The 18,687-nt window shown below is 38.6% G+C and overlaps 1 protein-coding gene across 1 annotated transcript in view; it reads right to left on the bottom strand.

Annotated features, from left to right (window-relative positions):
* The window catches only part of LOC127636722 (rho guanine nucleotide exchange factor TIAM1-like), a 71,615-nt gene that overhangs the window by 37,917 nt on the left and 15,011 nt on the right, over positions 1-18,687 (bottom strand). The window contains exons 2-6 of the mRNA XM_052117411.1: positions 6,551-6,646; positions 4,650-5,571; positions 2,880-3,363; positions 2,235-2,407; positions 1,238-1,462 (exon numbers count right to left, since the gene is read on the bottom strand). Coding sequence (XP_051973371.1) covers positions 1,238-1,462; positions 2,235-2,407; positions 2,880-3,363; positions 4,650-5,561 — 1,794 coding nt within the window. The 5' untranslated portion in view covers positions 5,562-5,571; positions 6,551-6,646. The remainder of the gene's footprint in view (positions 1-1,237; positions 1,463-2,234; positions 2,408-2,879; positions 3,364-4,649; positions 5,572-6,550; positions 6,647-18,687) is intronic.

Genomic DNA, 18,687 nt, shown 5'->3' with positions numbered 1-18,687 from the left:
TATTTGTACATATTGGGATATTTTGCAATATACATAAAATATATTGTTTCTATTCTTACAAACAACAGCCTAAAATCAATAGTTTTATATATTCTCATCGTTTTTAATTCAGTGACATCATTCGCAATGCATTCAGAGCTGGCTGGTTTGGTTCATGGCTCACAACTCTTTTATGAAGGATTTTATAAAAAGCCTATGGAAGAAAAGAATGGGGAAAATACTTCTGGAGCCCAGATGGTTGAAATATTTGGAGGGCGCTTTTGCGCTCTATTGACAACCCTTTATCTATACCCAATAGGGCTTGGGATTGATAAAGATTTCCCAATTTCCAATTTAATTCAGAATAATTTGGTTATATTTCAACTATAATGTCAATTTTGCTTACATATGAATAAAAGATTTCAGTTAATTCTATTAATGAAATATTATTTTTAAAATATTTAGTTTTTCATCATTTTGGTCATATTTAGGTTTTTAAAAATGAACAAATTCCATATATTCCCTGAATAAATATAATGTCTTTAAATTGCATATATCTCATTCAAATTATGTTTTATTACATGTCAGTTGTTTACATGCATAATTTGTACTATTTTAAAATATTTACATTGATTTGAAGAAAAAGAGCTAAAACGGTACGGTCTCTTTAAGACTACTGGTAGTTCTGAGTATGTGAGTGGAGTGGCAACAATTTCCCCTCTGCGCTCAAAGCATTCTATAATCACTCCACTTTAGCTCCACTCTGGATTGTCCCTTTCCCATTTTTGAAACATCGGAAAGCATTAACAAACCCATTAAACTAATGGGTTTGGAAATGGGTTTGATAATACCAATCCCCTCAAATCATTGGTCAATTTTTTGACTAAAAATGACAAATACTGTACATCTAATCAGTGCATTACCATGTGTGTATGTTTGTCTGGATAATCAATCAACTTTGAAGCTTTGATTTTTCTCAGTTTGAGTGCTGCTGTGTTACTGCTGTATTAAAGTACAACAGTATGTTTGAGAGAGTCAAAATAAACTAAATTCTAGAATAGAATTTCCTTTTTTTTTTTAACTTGACATTACATCTTAAAAAACATGCCGCTAATGGCACGTGACACTGAAAAAACATGTTTACGTAAACAAACAATTAAAAACAGCTCAGAAGGACACAAGAACGCTTCCTGTGTGAACAGCCCCTTATTGACTAGCCTTCTAGAATAGAGTAGAGGCTTATGTTGCCTATGCATACCTGCTCCAGGATGGTCTTTCTCTTCTTTGCATCAGTGACGGCAGAGAGCTGCATTTCACCCATTTTCTTCATTTTCTCATCCATGTCGATCTTCTGTTCAAGCTTCTTGATCTCAGTGCGCAGCAATCGTACCGTGTCCTCGCGATGGTGCTGGCGGGCGACGGCCGTGGCACAGGCTGAGTGGATGGCGGTTATCCAGTTTTCCAACTCCGTTTGACCTGATGTCTGAAAACAAGTGGACCCAAACATTGACATTACCACTATTTCCTGGTTAGTGATATTTTAACTGAAATTAGTAAACTAGGTCTGGATTAAACCCTCTTAATAGCATTTTCCATACATATTAGGTTATATCTCAAGGCCATGCCATCAGCATCAGAGCATGAAACACAGATTCTTTCGACACAAATAAATAAATAATAAAAGGACAGTCACACAGATTGACTGCCAGGCCTGACTAGCAAACCTTTAAGAAAGTCGCCTACAGGGGGGCCTGGGTAGCTCAGCAAGTAAAGATGCTGACTACCACACCTGGAGTCGCAAGTTCGAATCCAGGGTGTGCTGAGTGACTCCAGTCAGGCTTCCATAGCTACCAATTGGCCCGGTTGCTAGTGTGGGCAGAGTCACATTGGGTTAACCTCCTCATGGTCACTATAATGTGTTTCTCGCACTGGGTGGGGCATGTGGTGAGGTATGCATGGATGTCGCGGAGAATAGCGTGAGCCTCCACATGAGCTAGGTCTCCACGGTAACGTGCTCAACAAGCCACATGATAAGATGCATAGATTGACTGTCTCAGACACAGACACAACTGAGATTCGTCCTCCGCCACCCAGATTGAGGCGAGTCACTACGCCACCATGAGGACTTAGAGCACATTGGGAATTGGGCCAAATTGGGGAGAAAATTAGATCCCACAGCTGTGTCTCATTGTTTATATGCTACATTGCTTTCACCCACCGCCACCCCAGCACCAGCAGTTTAAGTCCCGTCTTACCTGGAAAAAGAAGGCATCTCCCAGTGCATTGCTTAGGCAAAACACAAAGTCTTTCTTGGGATGCTCTGGGACGGCCTGGACGATGCTGTTCTCCACCCAGACCGCATGTTTGTGAATGCTGTTGTGGTCGATCCCTGAACGCCCATCCGTTTCATAGAAAAATAGAGTGCATCCTGGGATATGATGGTGAGATAGAAGATTAGATCAGATTATTCCACGGAAAATATTTCTGCGATTATCATATTTCCGTGAAGATCACATCAGATTATGCTGTGATTACGCGTAGTTGTTTTGTGTCATTTTCCTCAACTTTGCTCAACAAAACTGTACTGTTTTGTTTTGTTTTGTTTGCATTTCAGTCCAAGTTTGTGTAAAAAAAACCTTTTGGCAGTCAAATCAAGAAGGAGAATCAAGAAATAGATGTTAAAAATCAGAGTTGAAATTACTTCCAGTTCATTCATCATGCAAGAAATGAATGTCAAGCACATTGCAGTGTGCTCTGTTGCATACTACAGATTTGAGCAAATGTTGTAGTACTATTCCATGCATACAGAAAATATGCATACTACGCACAGTATACATACTATTTGCAGCAGAAATAGTGAAAATAGTATGCTAGTATACTTTTCAAAGCCTGTGTCTCACCTTTGAGTGACACCCAGTACTGTTTCCACTTTCGTTTTGTTGCTGACTCCACCCTCTTATTTTTCTTGTGCACCAGGAAGTTCTTCACGGCCAGCATGCCAGTCTTCCGCACAGTGCCCTGCACCGTGTTGAGCAGAATGTCCGATGGATAAACGGAGCTGAGCGATAAACTACTCCTTTCATCGCTAGCAGCCGATCCAGCCTCTTCCAGACACTCCCGAGTCTGCCTCGAGTTCAAGTCCAGCTCCTGCCGGAAGTTCTCATAAACCCCCTGATCTCCACCTGGCTGGCGCTCACGATCTCCTCCACCTCCGCTGCTACTGCCGCTGTCGCTTCCCGCAAAGATGCTCCCACTAGCAGTGGAGTAGACAGAGAAGGAAGCCGACATGGACTTACAATGGCGTGATGAATGGTCGATTTCAGTTGTGCCACCGTCAATACCGCTGTCTCCATACTCACTGCCCTCACCTGCCGCCGTGATATCCTACATACATGTACAGACCCATAAACACAGCAAACATACAGGGTACGATAAAAGACGACACTCCTTCTACAGTGAAAACACATTTCATGAACATCCTATAAACAACCCCAACAATGGTGTGACATTTCATAAAAACAGTTAAGTTACTTCCGTTGAGCTGCTAAAAAGCTTTTTTTGTTTTCAACCTTTGGCAAATACAAAGAAAGGGACTAATCTACACTTGTTCTCTACTTGTTTAGTTGTGCATGACAAAGAAACAGAAAGAGGAACCCTGCATGAAACGTGCTACAGAATGGATGTTGCTTCCCTTTGCTAGCACTGAAACACTGCTTATGTATCTCACACAGTTCCTCTCAGGTAGATTGTGAGAAATATCATGTTTCAAAACAAAAAGCTCTCACCAGGTGCCCAAAGTAGCTGTGACAGGCATGAACTTGTCACAAGGTTTTTGGGTTTGAAGAGTCTACAGAGACCATTCAAAATTGAAAGCTCTTTGAAAAGCAAAGACAGTTTACATCAAATCAAATATGCACAAAAATTCAGTGTCTGAATTCTGTTTGAATAAAGGATCAATAGATGTCTATACCTTTCACATTTTAATAAAGACCCAAAAGTAGATGCATAATTTATAGTTCACCAAAAAATTATTATTCTCTCATTTACTCACCTTTATGTTGTTACAAACCCTTATGAATTTCTTTCCTCTGTGGAACACAAAAGGAAGTCACTATTCACATTCATTGCATCTTATTCCATACAATGCAAGTGAATGGTGAATAACATTCGCCATAATCTCCTTTTGTGTTCCACTGAAGAAAGAAAGTCATGTAGGTTTGGAACAAAATGAACATTAGAGACACTACAACAACAATGCCTTTTATTCACTGTCACACAATCACGAAAAAAAAAGGCAGAATATCAGTTTATAAACACTTTTTGCCAGTGCTATCTTATGACATCAAACACTTTTGCTGTGGTGCATGACTTGTAAGGCGATAAATTTAAATATCAATCTCACATTGGCTTTATCTGAGACTATCTGTTAGGTTTGGGTTTATGGTTGGTAGGTAGGATTTGTTGACTTAAAACTCGATTAAGAATTAACCTTAAAACCCCCATCTGTTTGGGAGAGCATTTAACTAACTTTCAGGGCCATTTCACCTTGAAACTGCCGCAATACGTGTATGAACCATGTAATATCTTTTCACGAGATCAGGCTGGATGAATCATGAGCTGTCTTTATTTTGAGAGGATGTGAAAAAGCATTTGTCAGAGGCATAACTCACATGGGTTGTTTGTGCACGTCGGCCCTGCATACGCGAGCAGATATGAGCCTGGCGATTGGACAGTCCTTCCGACAGGCAGTGAGAGCGACGACAGGGAAGCGTGTATGCTCCATATCCATTCCCGTCCTCCTCCGCAGGAGACAAGACCTCGCCGTTTATTACGCCCACCTCTATCCTCTCGGGATCATGACTGCTATAGAGATGGTGAGAGCCATGAAGAGGAGGTAGCCTTTGTGTGCAAAGTTCATCCAAAGAGTTCGCTCTCTCTCCGGAAAGGGATTCAAGCGGGCTGGAGGTTTGACGTCGACCTCCACAGTTGGCGAAGCCTTTGCCTTCATCATCATTTGTCCCGATAATCTCCTCAGTGCTGGTCAGATGCTCTTGGCTTAGATCTGACAGAGAGAATTCCATGGAATCCTCTCTCCACATGTCTGCAGATTTGGAGCGTTTCTTCTTGAAGCTGCCACCCTCTCGAGGACCATCTCTGGTTCTCTGAAGGTACGTGTCCTCACTTGTGAAAAGTCCCTCATCATCACAACCATCTGGGACCACTGTGTCCATCTCCACTCTCTCCTCAGAGCCTGGTGTGGTGGCAGGGTCGTGAAAGGACACTGGCCGCAAGTTCATGGCCACCCGGTCCACCCAAATGGCTCCTCCATAGCCTTCCAGAGCATCAGGCTCATTGAAGGGTTCAAGGCCGTTTTCGGTCAGGGATTGTGGAATGGAAGGGGTGCTGCTGGATCTCGTGCTAGTCTCAGAGTTGCGGTGCTCAGGCTTGCTGGACAAAGTGTGATGTGATTGCCGAGACTGCTTGTTGATGCGAAGGGATCTAGTCATGTGCTTTCGTGAGAGGTGGCCCTGCCCCTCACAGTAGTAGGCGTGGTCTCCATTTTGGCTCTCCACGTTCCCCATGGTTTAACGTCTGTGAAAGACACAACAGCTATTAAATGCCCAACATACAGGTCCCATTGCCAAAGAGCCTGTGTGACATTTTAATGAAAGATTTGCAAGTCTTTGGGGCTCTCAAACTTGATGCTATGCAATCTAGAGATGGCAGAAAAGAGCCACTGGAGCTCTGAGGCAGCATACCTGCTTAGTCCAGCACTTACAGTATCTAAAGGGGGAAGTTTTAGGATTCAAGCATTATTACAGTACCAACAGAGAAAGCATTGAAACAAAAAAGGATGTACCTAAAGCAGAGGAAGTCAATCTCAACATCTCTAAAAGTGAGAGCTGAAGAGCATGTGATCAGAGCCTAACACCAGAAATATCTCTGATCCACACAAAGACAGTGCGAGAGAGGGACAGAACGAGTGGGATGTGAAGCCTCTCAACCTGCTGTGGTGGGAACATCAGTGGTTTTTTTACAGTGACCTCCATCAGAGAGTTCACCATTTATGAATCTCTGTTAAAATCTGTTGAAATTGTTGTCACACTTCTAAGAATAAAACAGGAATGTAATCATAGGTATCCACTATTCACCATTAATGGAATTCATTTTTGGTGAGTCAACTTAAAGGTCAAATGTGTAATTACTTATTGCATCACCAATTGAAAAAAGACAAACAGGTTTTCTGAACACTCCCCCATCTGCCACTGGTCATAAAATAGATAGCCCTCCCCCAAACTCCTGCCATTGGTTAAGCCAATGTTACCATGTCAGGCCTGGTCATAATGCCCAAACAAAAAGAGCCCTGTGTTTACAAATTTTGGAGTGATCAACCTATAAAAGCTTACTTATGGTTGTCTATCTACAATAAGTAGTTATGAGAGAAAGTAATGTATCAAAAATAAAGAAGAACTACACACTTAAGTAAAAAGCTGTGAAGAGATATTGTTTTAGTTTTATAGTTCTATTTTGTTAAAGCTTGATATAATGTTTGTGAAATTAGAAGCAGTACCTGAGGCAGAACCAATGGATCAGATGCCTTTCCACACCGGGATTCTTCTATTTATAGACATCATTGTCCTCATCATCAGTCCTAAGGCAGTTTTCCCTGAAAAACAAACATAATAGACATTTTTAAACAAAGGGAATAGAGGAAGATTAAGTCTAGACATAAGGATTGCTTAGAGATGTACAATAATGTACTGTTTGGAGGTTCTGGGTTTCTTAGGATGTGATGGGTGGATTACAAGATGTATGAGAAGATGAAAGCACACCTGGTTTAAGGTGCGGCCACAGAAAAACACAACACTCATACAACAACACTTCACGGACCCTCCCTGCTACACAAGAGGAAGAATTCGCTTAGATTCGTCTTGGTTCCTTATTTAAGAAGCCAACAATAAGGTAATTATGACAGAAGATCAAGGCAGCCCAGCAGTCTTAAAGCTGAAACTCGGTTATATCATCCTCAATGCCAATCTGACCTATTTTTTTCTAATCCAAGGCCTGCACAGAGAGAGCAAGAGAAAGAGTCTCATCTACTTATTGCAGCAGGTATAAATATAGGAATTCAGATCAGACTTTATGCACTCTGAACCAAAGTTTTGTATTAGCCTCAGAATAATATGCTCACTGTTCCACTCACCAGGAGATAAACACACAGAGAGAAAGAGAAGGAGAGAGAGATAGAAGAGGAGAATCAGCATTTTCCTGGTGGTTATAGCACATTAGATCTGTTTAGAGGGGAAAGTAAATGATCGGAAGTTATAGTAGAAACCTCTATTTTGTGTTCCCATCCCAAAAAGCACCAACTCATTCTCATCTCTGTAGCAGATATTCGTCTAAATGCAAGCAAAAAACAACATCTGAACATTAAAAATATTTTTATCAAAGTGCCTTGGTCTATCCTATGTGTGTCTACTGGTATTTGCTTAGGCATTTTCAAGCTAACATACTGTTCTACACTTTAAGCTGATTAGGTTTTTTTTTAAATCCCAAAACAAAAACCAAAAAGGTTTAAATATATTCCTCCTAGAGCTTTCATGCTATGTTCACCAAACCTGGTAAAGACCTTTGGACTGTTTCGACTTAGTGTGCTATGTCTGTTCTAACTGATCGGACATACAATTTTCCCGTAGCGGGCAATCAAATATGACAAAAATCCCAGGACTACTTACACCCTGTCTACAAAAGAAGCGAGCGGTGCAGTGTGGCATGACAAAAGCAATTCGCTCCCATTATAATCAACAATGCTGTCTACACTGAATGCGTATGTCACATCGCGCCAACAGTAAGCGGTCATTTTACATTGCCAGGTGGCGCTACTCCTGCCAAAAAGACAAATAAACGGTTTAGAAAGTTCACTTAGATGCGTAGGTTGGTCACCTGTCCCGTAAAATATGGGATCATCCCATATTTAAAAATAAAATGATGTGTCCCATATTGAATCTATACGGGACATGATTACGGTAAATTTTTTAATTACATTAACAATTTTAAGTCAGGGGTCAGGAAAGTTCTAATTTGAGCATATAAGAAAGGGTATAAAAACATTTTTATAACGTATTTTAACTCAATGCATTTGTTGCTAAAACTCTGGAGGATGTCGAACGCACCCCCCCCCCCCCTCATTTAAGTGTCCCTTATTTTAAAACTTCAAAAGTGGCCACCCTATGTCCAGTGTAGATAGCCTTAAGACGTTTAGCGTCAGCATGATGCGACATAGGGTGTTAAACTTGCAAATTGTCAAAAAATTCTGAAGTAAACAAACTCTCTTATTCTTATCTATCTATCTATCTATCTATCTATCTATCTATCTATCTATCTATCTATCTATCTATCTATCTATCTACCTATCTATCTATCTATCTATCTATCTATCTATCTATCTATCTATCTATCTATCTATCTATCTATCTATCTATCTATCTAGCTTCCTAATTAGCTGACTGTTTGTCCTGATTTAAAAGTTAAACTTTTGAACCTCCAGCTTTTAAAAGTTTTTAAAAGTAGGGGCGAGTGTTGCATGACAAGCACCGCTCATAAAAATATATATATATATTTTTTTTAACTTTTATGCAGTGTGTGCATGTGTGTGTATTGTTACACCCTGCCAGAGGGTTTGTGATTCAAAAAGTGTATATCACAGAAACTAGTAAATGCATGTGTGTGTGTGTTCAGGCCAGTGTTTATTTCTCTGGATCATGTCCATTTTCAGCAGTAAGGGTCAACAAGACCCTAAGGCCACAAAAGAGAGAGAGAGAGAGAGACAGCTGATACTCTCATTCTCAGGATGACAGTCTGCAGAGTTGTGTATGTATGTTTGTTTGTGTACACGAGAGCTGCAATAGAAACTCCGCACTGCAGTAAGTCTACTCAACCTTGCTGTAGAGTTACATAAACTAGAGCTGACCCCATTTTTTGCTGTTCTTCACTCCTTTTCACAGATCCGCCTTACTATCTCTGCTCCTTCCTGTCCATGTCCAGTTAGATGCTTCATCCTCCACACTGCAGTTTAAGCTTTAGAATTTTATAAAGGCAATAAATGTATGCTGTTCATTGGTGTGGAACAGCAAGCCCTCTCTGTTCTTTGGCAAAGTAAAGTGCCTTAAAAGGACTTTGGAAATCTTCTCCCAACTTGGTTTTATAGAATCACGCGGGTATACCTACATTTTTGCAAAATGATTTTTTGTGGTTCATTGCAAGTATAGTGATGCACAGTTTTTCCACGTTAGCATTACTGTACATAAACAGTTATATTAGCAAGCTGATTGAGCACTGCACTTGAGATTTATTAAGAACCATCTGACAAAAATGTCACCACAGTCACATAATTTGAGCTCTGATGGCATATAAGCATATGCGCACTAATCAAGCACAGATTTGATACCATCTGATCCGATTCCATAAAATATCAAACCTTCGGCTATAAGAAAACAGTCCAGATGGAATATCACAGCGGGGATCTACTGTTAAAATGTCATTGCAGTCATAACTGAAAGGTTAGCGAAAATCGATGAGAGAAACTGTGATCACAATGAGTCGAGCAGAAAACTTGAGTCAGAGAATGAACCGTATGGCCTGCAGCCCACTCTCCCCCTCCCACTCATCACCTACACAATACTCTTTAACATCCCTGGTGAAATTTAGCAGTAATAATATGCCATAAATCTCAACGTGATGACATCAGGCCCCACACTACCACGAACACTTCCGTGATGATACCTAACACTTTCATATCTAAGTTAAAGGGGTCATGACATGAGAAACCAAATTTGCCTTGATCTTTTGGTATATAAGAGGTCTTTGTATCATTAAAACGTCCTGCAAGTTTAATATTTTAAGACATCCTCCCCATTCTAAACGAACCATTTATTTAATCAAGCTCAAAATACAGCTCGTTCTGGATTCATGGTTAGAAGTGACGTGACGGTTAGAAGTGGCGTACCAGCGTTTGCATATGACCGCCTCCAGCACAAGATAACTACGCTTTAAGCGCCAAGACAACTCACGCTCATTTCAGTATCGCCGTCGCCTCACAAGTGTTCAGTCGATGGACAGCGAGCTCTGACAGAGACTACTTGTGCACAGGAAAATTACGATGCCACACAGATGTGCTGTTCCTGGCTGTGGTCAAACAAAACCTCTGAATAAGCTGCCGAAAGATCCAGGCGTCAGGGAAAAATGGATGCAGTTTATTTTTTGAGGACGTCCCAGTCACGGCAGTGTTAACTTAAGCGTTTGTTCTGTACATTTTAAGGATGACTGTTTTGAGAACAAATCTCAATATGATGCTGGCTTTGCCAGAAAACTGTTGCTCAAAGATAAGTCCGTGCCGACTATTCTGGGAACAACGACGACGCAAACTGTAAGTAATCTATTTTAAACTTTAAACTACTTTTTAAAGCGCAATTTCATTCATTATGAATAATCACAGTGTTTTTACTTAGTTTACTTGCATATTGTTCTGGCTGGGAGCGTCAATAATTGATACATAGGCACTGACGTTAGCCAATCATAACAGTGGGCGTTAACACTGAAGTCTTAAATGGAAAACGCCCCCAAAACAGACTGTTTGAATCAGAGGATGAGAAACAGGGTGGGAAAAGGTCATAAATCACTAGATTTTAAAAGTTTTTCTTAAAAAAAAAATATATTAATACTATAATTGCACCTAAGGGAACATAATAATACAATAAAAAAACCCATGTCATGACCCCTTTAAAGGAATAGTTCACAAATTCTGTCATCATGTAATCACCCTCATGTTGTTCCTAACCCGTATGGCTTTCTTTCACTTTCATTATATCAAAACAAGTGGCCAGGATATTCTTCAAAAATGTACCTTTTATGTTACGTAGAAGAAAGAAAGTCGTACAGGTTTGGAATGACATAAGGGTGAGTAAATGATGACAGAATGTAAGTTTTGGGTAAACTATCCCTTCAAGACACCTAAAAAAAGTATTGTTTTGTGGTATGGGCTTGATGTTTTGCCATCTCTGAGCTGGACGTCCCCTGTGGGGTAGAGGCAGGTGGAGAGGATTGAGGAAGGGTGTGTGGTGGTGGAATTGCCTGCTGAGCCAAGCACAGTCTCACTGTGAAACTTTAATCATAAGCACTTAGGAGGACACCTCTACCACTTCACTTCACTCCACTCACTGTGAAGAATGTGCTAGCCTGGGCTCCGTTATTAAACACACATGCGCGTGCTCACACACACACACAACATCACACACATAAACACACACACACACACACACAACATCACACACAAACTTTTCTTTCTTTCTATATATTTTTATTTCCTGTTCCCCTCTCTCATCCTGAATGCTTTCTCCCCCATCCTCTCTTCAGCTGTGCATAAAGCTAATGTTTGGCTGTGAGCACGGTGTGCATTGTAATGGAATAATGAAATGGCCTGACTCTAGTGAACATCCCTCTCCTTCCCTCAGATACTCTTTTGTTTGAGGAGAAAGGGAGGCTACAGAATAGATCACCAGCACACGCACAGCAGTGTGAGGCTGAGTGTTAAAAAAGGAAGTCATCACAGCTTTGCTTCCTTAAGCTTGCTTCAGGTCACACAAAGGGCTATTTTGAAACATCCTTTATGAAGAATACGGTGACTAAATCTGCTAATACAGTGTAACTCTTTATAGATTTGTAGCACACAGTAACTTTTTCTCCCCTGGCTATCTCAAAAGTGTAGAGCGAACAGATGGCAGCGAGGTAAGGTGGTTGTGAAAACAAATTACACTCTTAGATATTAAATTCAAAAGAGCTGTTATGAATCACAAAATCTATCATTACTGAAGTGTAATAATCTGAAATGTCTCCTCATATCACATTATAGATGATTAAAGCACATACAGGCCTCCTTGAAAATATCAACAGCACAATTTTACCTGCAAACAAAGTCTGATAACTCAATCAGAAAACTTTCATTTCATTCAGTCAGATATTATAATACTTAATATTTTCTACTAAAAAAGGTATAAAAAGCACTGGGAGGCTCCTATTAGTCATTTGTTATGGATAACAGGAAGAAAAAGCATATTTACTAGACAGACAAAGAAAAGCTGTGAGCGATGGCTGCTGAGAGATGCTGTAAGTGGAGGGACAAGCAAAGAGAAAAGCTTTATTCCGTTCCCTAAACCTGCTCCCATTAGTCTAGTACTTAGTGTTTTGTTTCTGTTGCCTGTCTTTAAGGCCTGGGGCAAAGAGCAAGGTTTAGAATCTCCCCAAATCCCAGCATTGGTGCACGACGTTGCGAGAAGGCTTTGGGGGCTTTTACTGCCCCACACAAAGCGAGAAAGAGAGAGAAAGAGCAGACTTTAGTGGATGAGAAATGCAATCCATTGTTCCATCAGATGGATTCTGTAATTTTGCATGTGCTCAATCTGCTCTTGTTAGTGTAATTGCAAGAGCACAGACAAAGACGTCTTTCTCTGCTGATTATCCCATATTCACAATTACACCGTCATCATCATGTGTTCATCAAGAAAATTATGGTCAGCAGAGTTTTAATTTTGCTCTTTATATTTTATTACAACAATTTACATTTTAAATTACAAGTTTAAATAACTTAAGTTTCTTAAGTTTATTTAGTTTATTCAGTTTAAATATAATTATATGTATTTTATTATTTTAACAAAACAACTCAACATCTAATTTTAAAACAATGCATTCATTATTTATTTTATTTTATTTTTATTTAAAAACTAAAGGTTTGATTTTAAAATGTAAAAAATATAGATACCTTTATATATATATATATATATATATATATATATATATATATATACACAGTATATTTGAAAATATATACAATTATATATTTAAAAAAATTACTTTTAAAATGAAACCTGTACTTTTTAAATAGTGAAAAAAAATACATTTTATATTTTATTTTAATAAAACAAAGTAAGTATTAATTTAAAACAATAAATGACTTATTAATTTAATATTATTTTATTATTTAAAAACAAAAATGTTCACTTTAAAAAAATATTTACAGAATATATATACAGTATATATATATATATATATATATATATATATATATATATATATATATATATATATATATATATATATATATATATATATATACACGTATATATAATTGTATTTATACATATCATTTTATATATCTATAATAAAAAAAATACTAAACTTTTAGATTAATTTAAATAGCAGAAATTTTGAAGTGCATAATCATTTAATAACAATACATTTTCTTCTCTGATTGTGAAAATCTGTGGAATTTATTCACCTGGAAATATTCCATTGACAAACATGCAAGAAGCTGGTGATTATGGAATAATTAAGACAGGAATTAAAGTCCTTGGTTTCATATTAAGTCAGACATAATCTTAAAAGCAAGATTGATCTTTTTCCTACTATATATATATATATACAGGGTTGGGAGGGTTACTTTTGAAATGTATTCTACTACAGATTACAGAATACATGCTGTAAAATGTAATTTGTAACGTAAGACGTTAGATTTCTAAAGGTCAGTAACGTATTCTAAATACTTTGGATTGCTTCTTCAGCACTGGTAGATTATTTATTTTTATAAAAACTCTGTACAGTAAGACAAAATACATGTTAAAAATACATTTTCTGGAAAACCTAAATATCTTATGCAGTGTTGTTTCTAAAACAAGATCAATCAAATTTAAAACAATACCAAAGTTATTATTAAGAATATGATTTTTGCTCTAATACCAAAGGTCTTACTAGAAAAAAGCTATTATGATTTAAAGTGAATTTTCTTGATTAATAAATATGATCGTGTCTGGTAACGTGCATGTAAAATGGTTAGAAATAGCATTTTAGTTTAGTGTAAATCTGACAATTTACACAAGATTTATTTCTATTTCTTCTGCTCTACACTTACTTCAAACGTACTTCTCTCTCTGCTCGTATGAATGTAACACATCATAAGAAAGTGTTTCATCACTGTTCAAATGCACTTTGGATCATATCATTTATATCTATAAATGTTTTCCATCTGAAAGGACTGAATATTAAATTAAACAAATTACAATAAATTACAAAGTAATCTCTTCAGTAATCAAAATACTTTTTGAATGTAACTGTATTCTAATTACCAATTATTTAAACTGTAACTGTAGTGGAATACAGTTACTAATATTTTGTATTTTAAATACGTAATCCCATTACATGTATACCGTTACTCCACAACCCTGTATATATATATATATAAATGAATATATTTTATATAAAAATATATACTTCAAGAAAGGGGCTTGAATATCATTTCCAGTTGTTTTTTGTTCTGTTTATGTTTACTCTTACTTAGGCACCTTTTATTGTAGACTTGTAATAAAAGATAAGAATAATATGCAAGAGCAAACAACCTGTTTGTTCCTGCCACAATGACCACCACATATTTTTACACTTTTAACACAGCTCCCGCCTACACACACTCAAACACATGCAACACCCAAAAAAAAAAAAACATGCTCCAAGTTCTTAGGTATCTGATAACAATGGCATCTTTTTCTTTTGTCCGGTTTGATCTATAGGTGCACTTCTTTAATTCCTTCTCTTTTATTTTTTCACAAACTTGTTTGAACAAGCAAAAACATGCTCGTGTGTAATTCTGCTCAGTGAACACACCTAAAAAACTATTTTGAGTGGAAGAGTGTTACTCCTGCACCACGAGTGGCACCAAACGGAATTGTAAAAATAATGACTGTTTGCAAACCAAACAGGTTTTTCAAACAATCTGCCCACCTACCATTGGTTGGACAAACAGATAGTCCCGCCCCAAACTCGTGCCATTGGTTGACCCAGTGTTGCTGTCGGGCTGGTCAGGATGCTCAAACAAACAGAGCAACAGTGTTAAGAGTTTTTGGAAATCAATTTACAGATGACTTACATATAGTTGTCCATCCTTGTTAAGCTGGGATAAAAAGGTTTTTTTCCAACAGTGTTGATCATAAAAATCTCATCTAGAGTGTCTGTTAAGAGTTCCATAAATCAATTCCCATGGTTGACCTTTGTTCTTTATGCTTGGGAAACCAATTTACGATGCCTCTAATGGTCCATCCACACACACTACTAAAAGTGGCATGCAACTCTATGCTCAGAAAACCCTCTTGTCCCTTAAAAAATATCCACCACTGACCCTAAACCCTGAACTCTCTGAAACCCACCCTGCCCACGGGCGATTCTCCCATTTCTCGCATTCCTCCACGGATTCCCGGCAGGGAATGACCAGCTTAGCTTGAGATGAGAGGGACTTGAAAGCCATGACGAAACTCTTTTGAGCCATATGGATAAAAGAGAGGGAGAGACAGACAAAGACAGTAAGACGTGAGTTTAGGGAAGAGACTTCATAAGAACTTTATCATCACAGTTTCTGAAGTATTTGCAAGTTTTTGTTCACAAGTACGACGGTTCACCACATGGAAACGTTATATTTACCAGGATGGAAAGATTAACATCTCCATTTCCACTGAAGGATGGAGAGGGTCATAAAGATAGTAACCTGATGCAGATTCATATCAATGCAACAACATGTGAAAATACTGAACACGGATACAAAGCAAAGGCAGGAAACGGACAAATAACAAATCTAAATCTAATCCTTGTTCTGATGATTTGAGAAAGTCCAAAGAGCATATTTTGTTCTTTATTTAATGTTATAATATTTTATGTTTATTTGTAGACTTTTGGATCCCACTATATTTCTATTGGAAAATGTGTTTCTTATTTTGAATTAAATTCAATATATACCTGCAATGAGTTATTTAACAGACACAGTAACTAATTAAGTAGCATAGACAAAAGGAAGTGTTTTTTATTAATCCCCTTTTCTCCCAATTTGGAATGCCCAATTCAGACTACTTAGTAGGTCCTCATGGTGGCGCTGTTACTCACCTCTATCCGGGTGGCGGAGAACAAGTCTCAGTTGCCTCCATTTCTGAGACAGTCAATCCGTGCATCCTTATCACGTGGCTCATTGTGCATGACACCGCGGAGACTCACAGCATGTGGAGGCTCATGATACTCTCCGCGATCCATGCACAACTTACCACGCACCCCATTGAGAGCGAGAACCCCTAATCGTGACCACGAGGAGGTTACAACATGGGACACTACCCTCCCTAGCAACCGGGCCAATTTGGTTGCTTAGGAGACCTGGCTGGAGTCACTCAGCATGCCCATCAATACTCGCTAAGCTACCCAGGCCCCTGACAAAAGGAAGTGTTATAAATATATGTGTGCATGACAGTAGAGGAAAGCAAAACTTGGCAGACTCCATCTTCAAACACAGAAGATATTAACTGTCCATTAATCCAAATGAAGTGAAAATACTCCTCCCTCATGTCTCAACGCCCTTGACCATGTCTGTGCTCGGCAGAGCTCAATGAGCCGGTAATGAGAGGCTGATGCTTCTGATCCCCCTCCAACTCGAAACAGGCAGTTTTGTTTTCTAAAGGGTTTTAGAGACTCTGAAGAATTAAAATATATGTCCTTATTATATTGTCTAAGCAAATGTTTTATTGGCCAAATATAAGTTCTATGTATTCAGTGAGATTAAAAAGTGTGATATTTGCTGAGAAAGCCCCTCAAATAACAATAATTAAACAAATAATGTGAAATAATTGTAGTTATATTTAAATAATAAAAAATAAATAATATATATACTGTATGTATATATATATATATATATATATATATATATATATATATATATATATATATATATATAACAAATTGTATTCAAATAATTAAAATGTATTTCATTATTGTGGCAGAGGAATAAAGCATTGATAAGAAAATATGAAAAAATGTGTACCGGCTTGACAAGATAAATAATATTTTAATGAAAAACTTAATCAAACACTCACATGACGGTCAGCTGCCCGTAAACAATCTCTCTCTCTCTCTCTCTTTCTCTATCTATCGCACCACCATCCGCAGTCTGCCTATATTCCTCTCAGAGGCTTAATTAGCCTGATAAGGGACCGGGTGTGCAAAAACACCACCCGGCCCCACCCTCCGCCCTGTTACATTCACCTTTATCTATAAACTGGACTTTGGCCTGAAGCTCATTTTTTGTGTACTCGTCACACTAACTGCCAGAGATAATTTCAAACAAGCCAGATGTTGTTTAGTAGTTTGTGAAGTGATTATCTCAGCAGAGTCCCGATGGTCTAAGGATTAATTACCTCCTGCTGGCAGACACTAATGCGTACTCCATCTCCCTCCACCTGGCTGGTGATTATGTAAATTAAGCTCACACCTGAAAATCACAGAAAAACTTGAATAGTGTGGCGCTGGCCTTATTAGACGGGCTCAGCCCCCTACCTCAAAAGACCCAAGGAGTTCCATCACCAAGTATTTGTTTATAAACAGTAACTTTCAACATAACCTACAGGCAGAAACTAAAATCAGCTAAATCTGTAGTAAAGACTGTAAACAGTAAACTAATGAAGCAGAGCTTGAACTACAAGCCTGCTTTGACAGCACTGATTGGAGTGAATTTGAGGCTGCAGACACCAATCTGGATGAGCTCACAGATACTGTGACATAATATATCAGTTTCTGTGAGGACATGTGCATTCCTACTAGGACTTATTTAACATTCAACAATGGCAAACCATGGTTTACAGCAAAGCTCAGGCAGCTTCGTCAGACCAAAGAGGATGCTTACAGAATTGGGTATAAAATATTGTACAATTAGGCCAGGAACACACTGAATAAGGAAATCAGATTGGCTAAAAGAAATTACTCTGATAAGCTGAAAAACAAGTTTTCAGCTAACGACCCTGCATCAGCGTGGATAGGTCTAAAAGACTAACTTCAAGACAGCATCCCCCAACACTGTAGGGAACCAGCAACTGACTGACGATTTTAATGTGTTTTACTGTAGATTTCAAAGGCCCGTCTCACATCCCACCTCCGCTCTGACCTTCACGTCACACAAACAGCAACACCTCATGCAACCCTCCTCCTGCTACTCAACCTGCACTTAAGATCTGTGAAGAGGAGGTGTGCCGTGTCTTCTGAAAACAAAAGACAAGGAAAGCACAGGGCCCAGATGGTACTTCACACACTTGTCTAAAATCATGTGCTGACCAGCTGGCCCCCATCTTCACACAAATCTTCAATAGATCATTGAAGCAGTGTGAAGTTCCCTGCTGCTTCAAACGCTCCACCATCATTCCTGTCCGTAAGAAACACAAAATCACAGGACTTAATGACTACAAACCCAGTCATGACTCTGAAGTCTGTGGTCATGAAGTCATTTGTTGGCCCACCTGAAGAACATCACTGGACCCTTTCTAGATCACCTTCAATTTGCTTGTCAAGCAAACTGGTCTGTGGATGATGTAGTCAACATGGGATTGCATCATAACCTGCAACATCTGGAAAGACCAGGGACATATGGAATGATCCTTTTTGTTGACTGCAGTTTGGCTTTCAACACCATCATCCCAGATATACTCAATTACACCAACTCTGTGTTCCCATGTATATTTGTCAGTGGATCACCAGCTTTCTGACAGACAGGCAGCAGCTAGTGAAACAGAGGAAATTCACTTCCAGCACATGTACGATCAGCACTGGTGCCCCCCAGGGATGTGTGCTCTCCCCACTACTCTTCTC

The sequence above is a fragment of the Xyrauchen texanus genome, chromosome 44, assembly GCF_025860055.1.
Source record: "Xyrauchen texanus isolate HMW12.3.18 chromosome 44, RBS_HiC_50CHRs, whole genome shotgun sequence".
In the NCBI taxonomy this organism is placed as follows: domain Eukaryota; kingdom Metazoa; phylum Chordata; class Actinopteri; order Cypriniformes; family Catostomidae; genus Xyrauchen; species Xyrauchen texanus.
The sequence above is the reverse complement of the archived record's forward strand: the minus strand, read 5'-3'. Positions and strand labels throughout refer to the sequence as shown.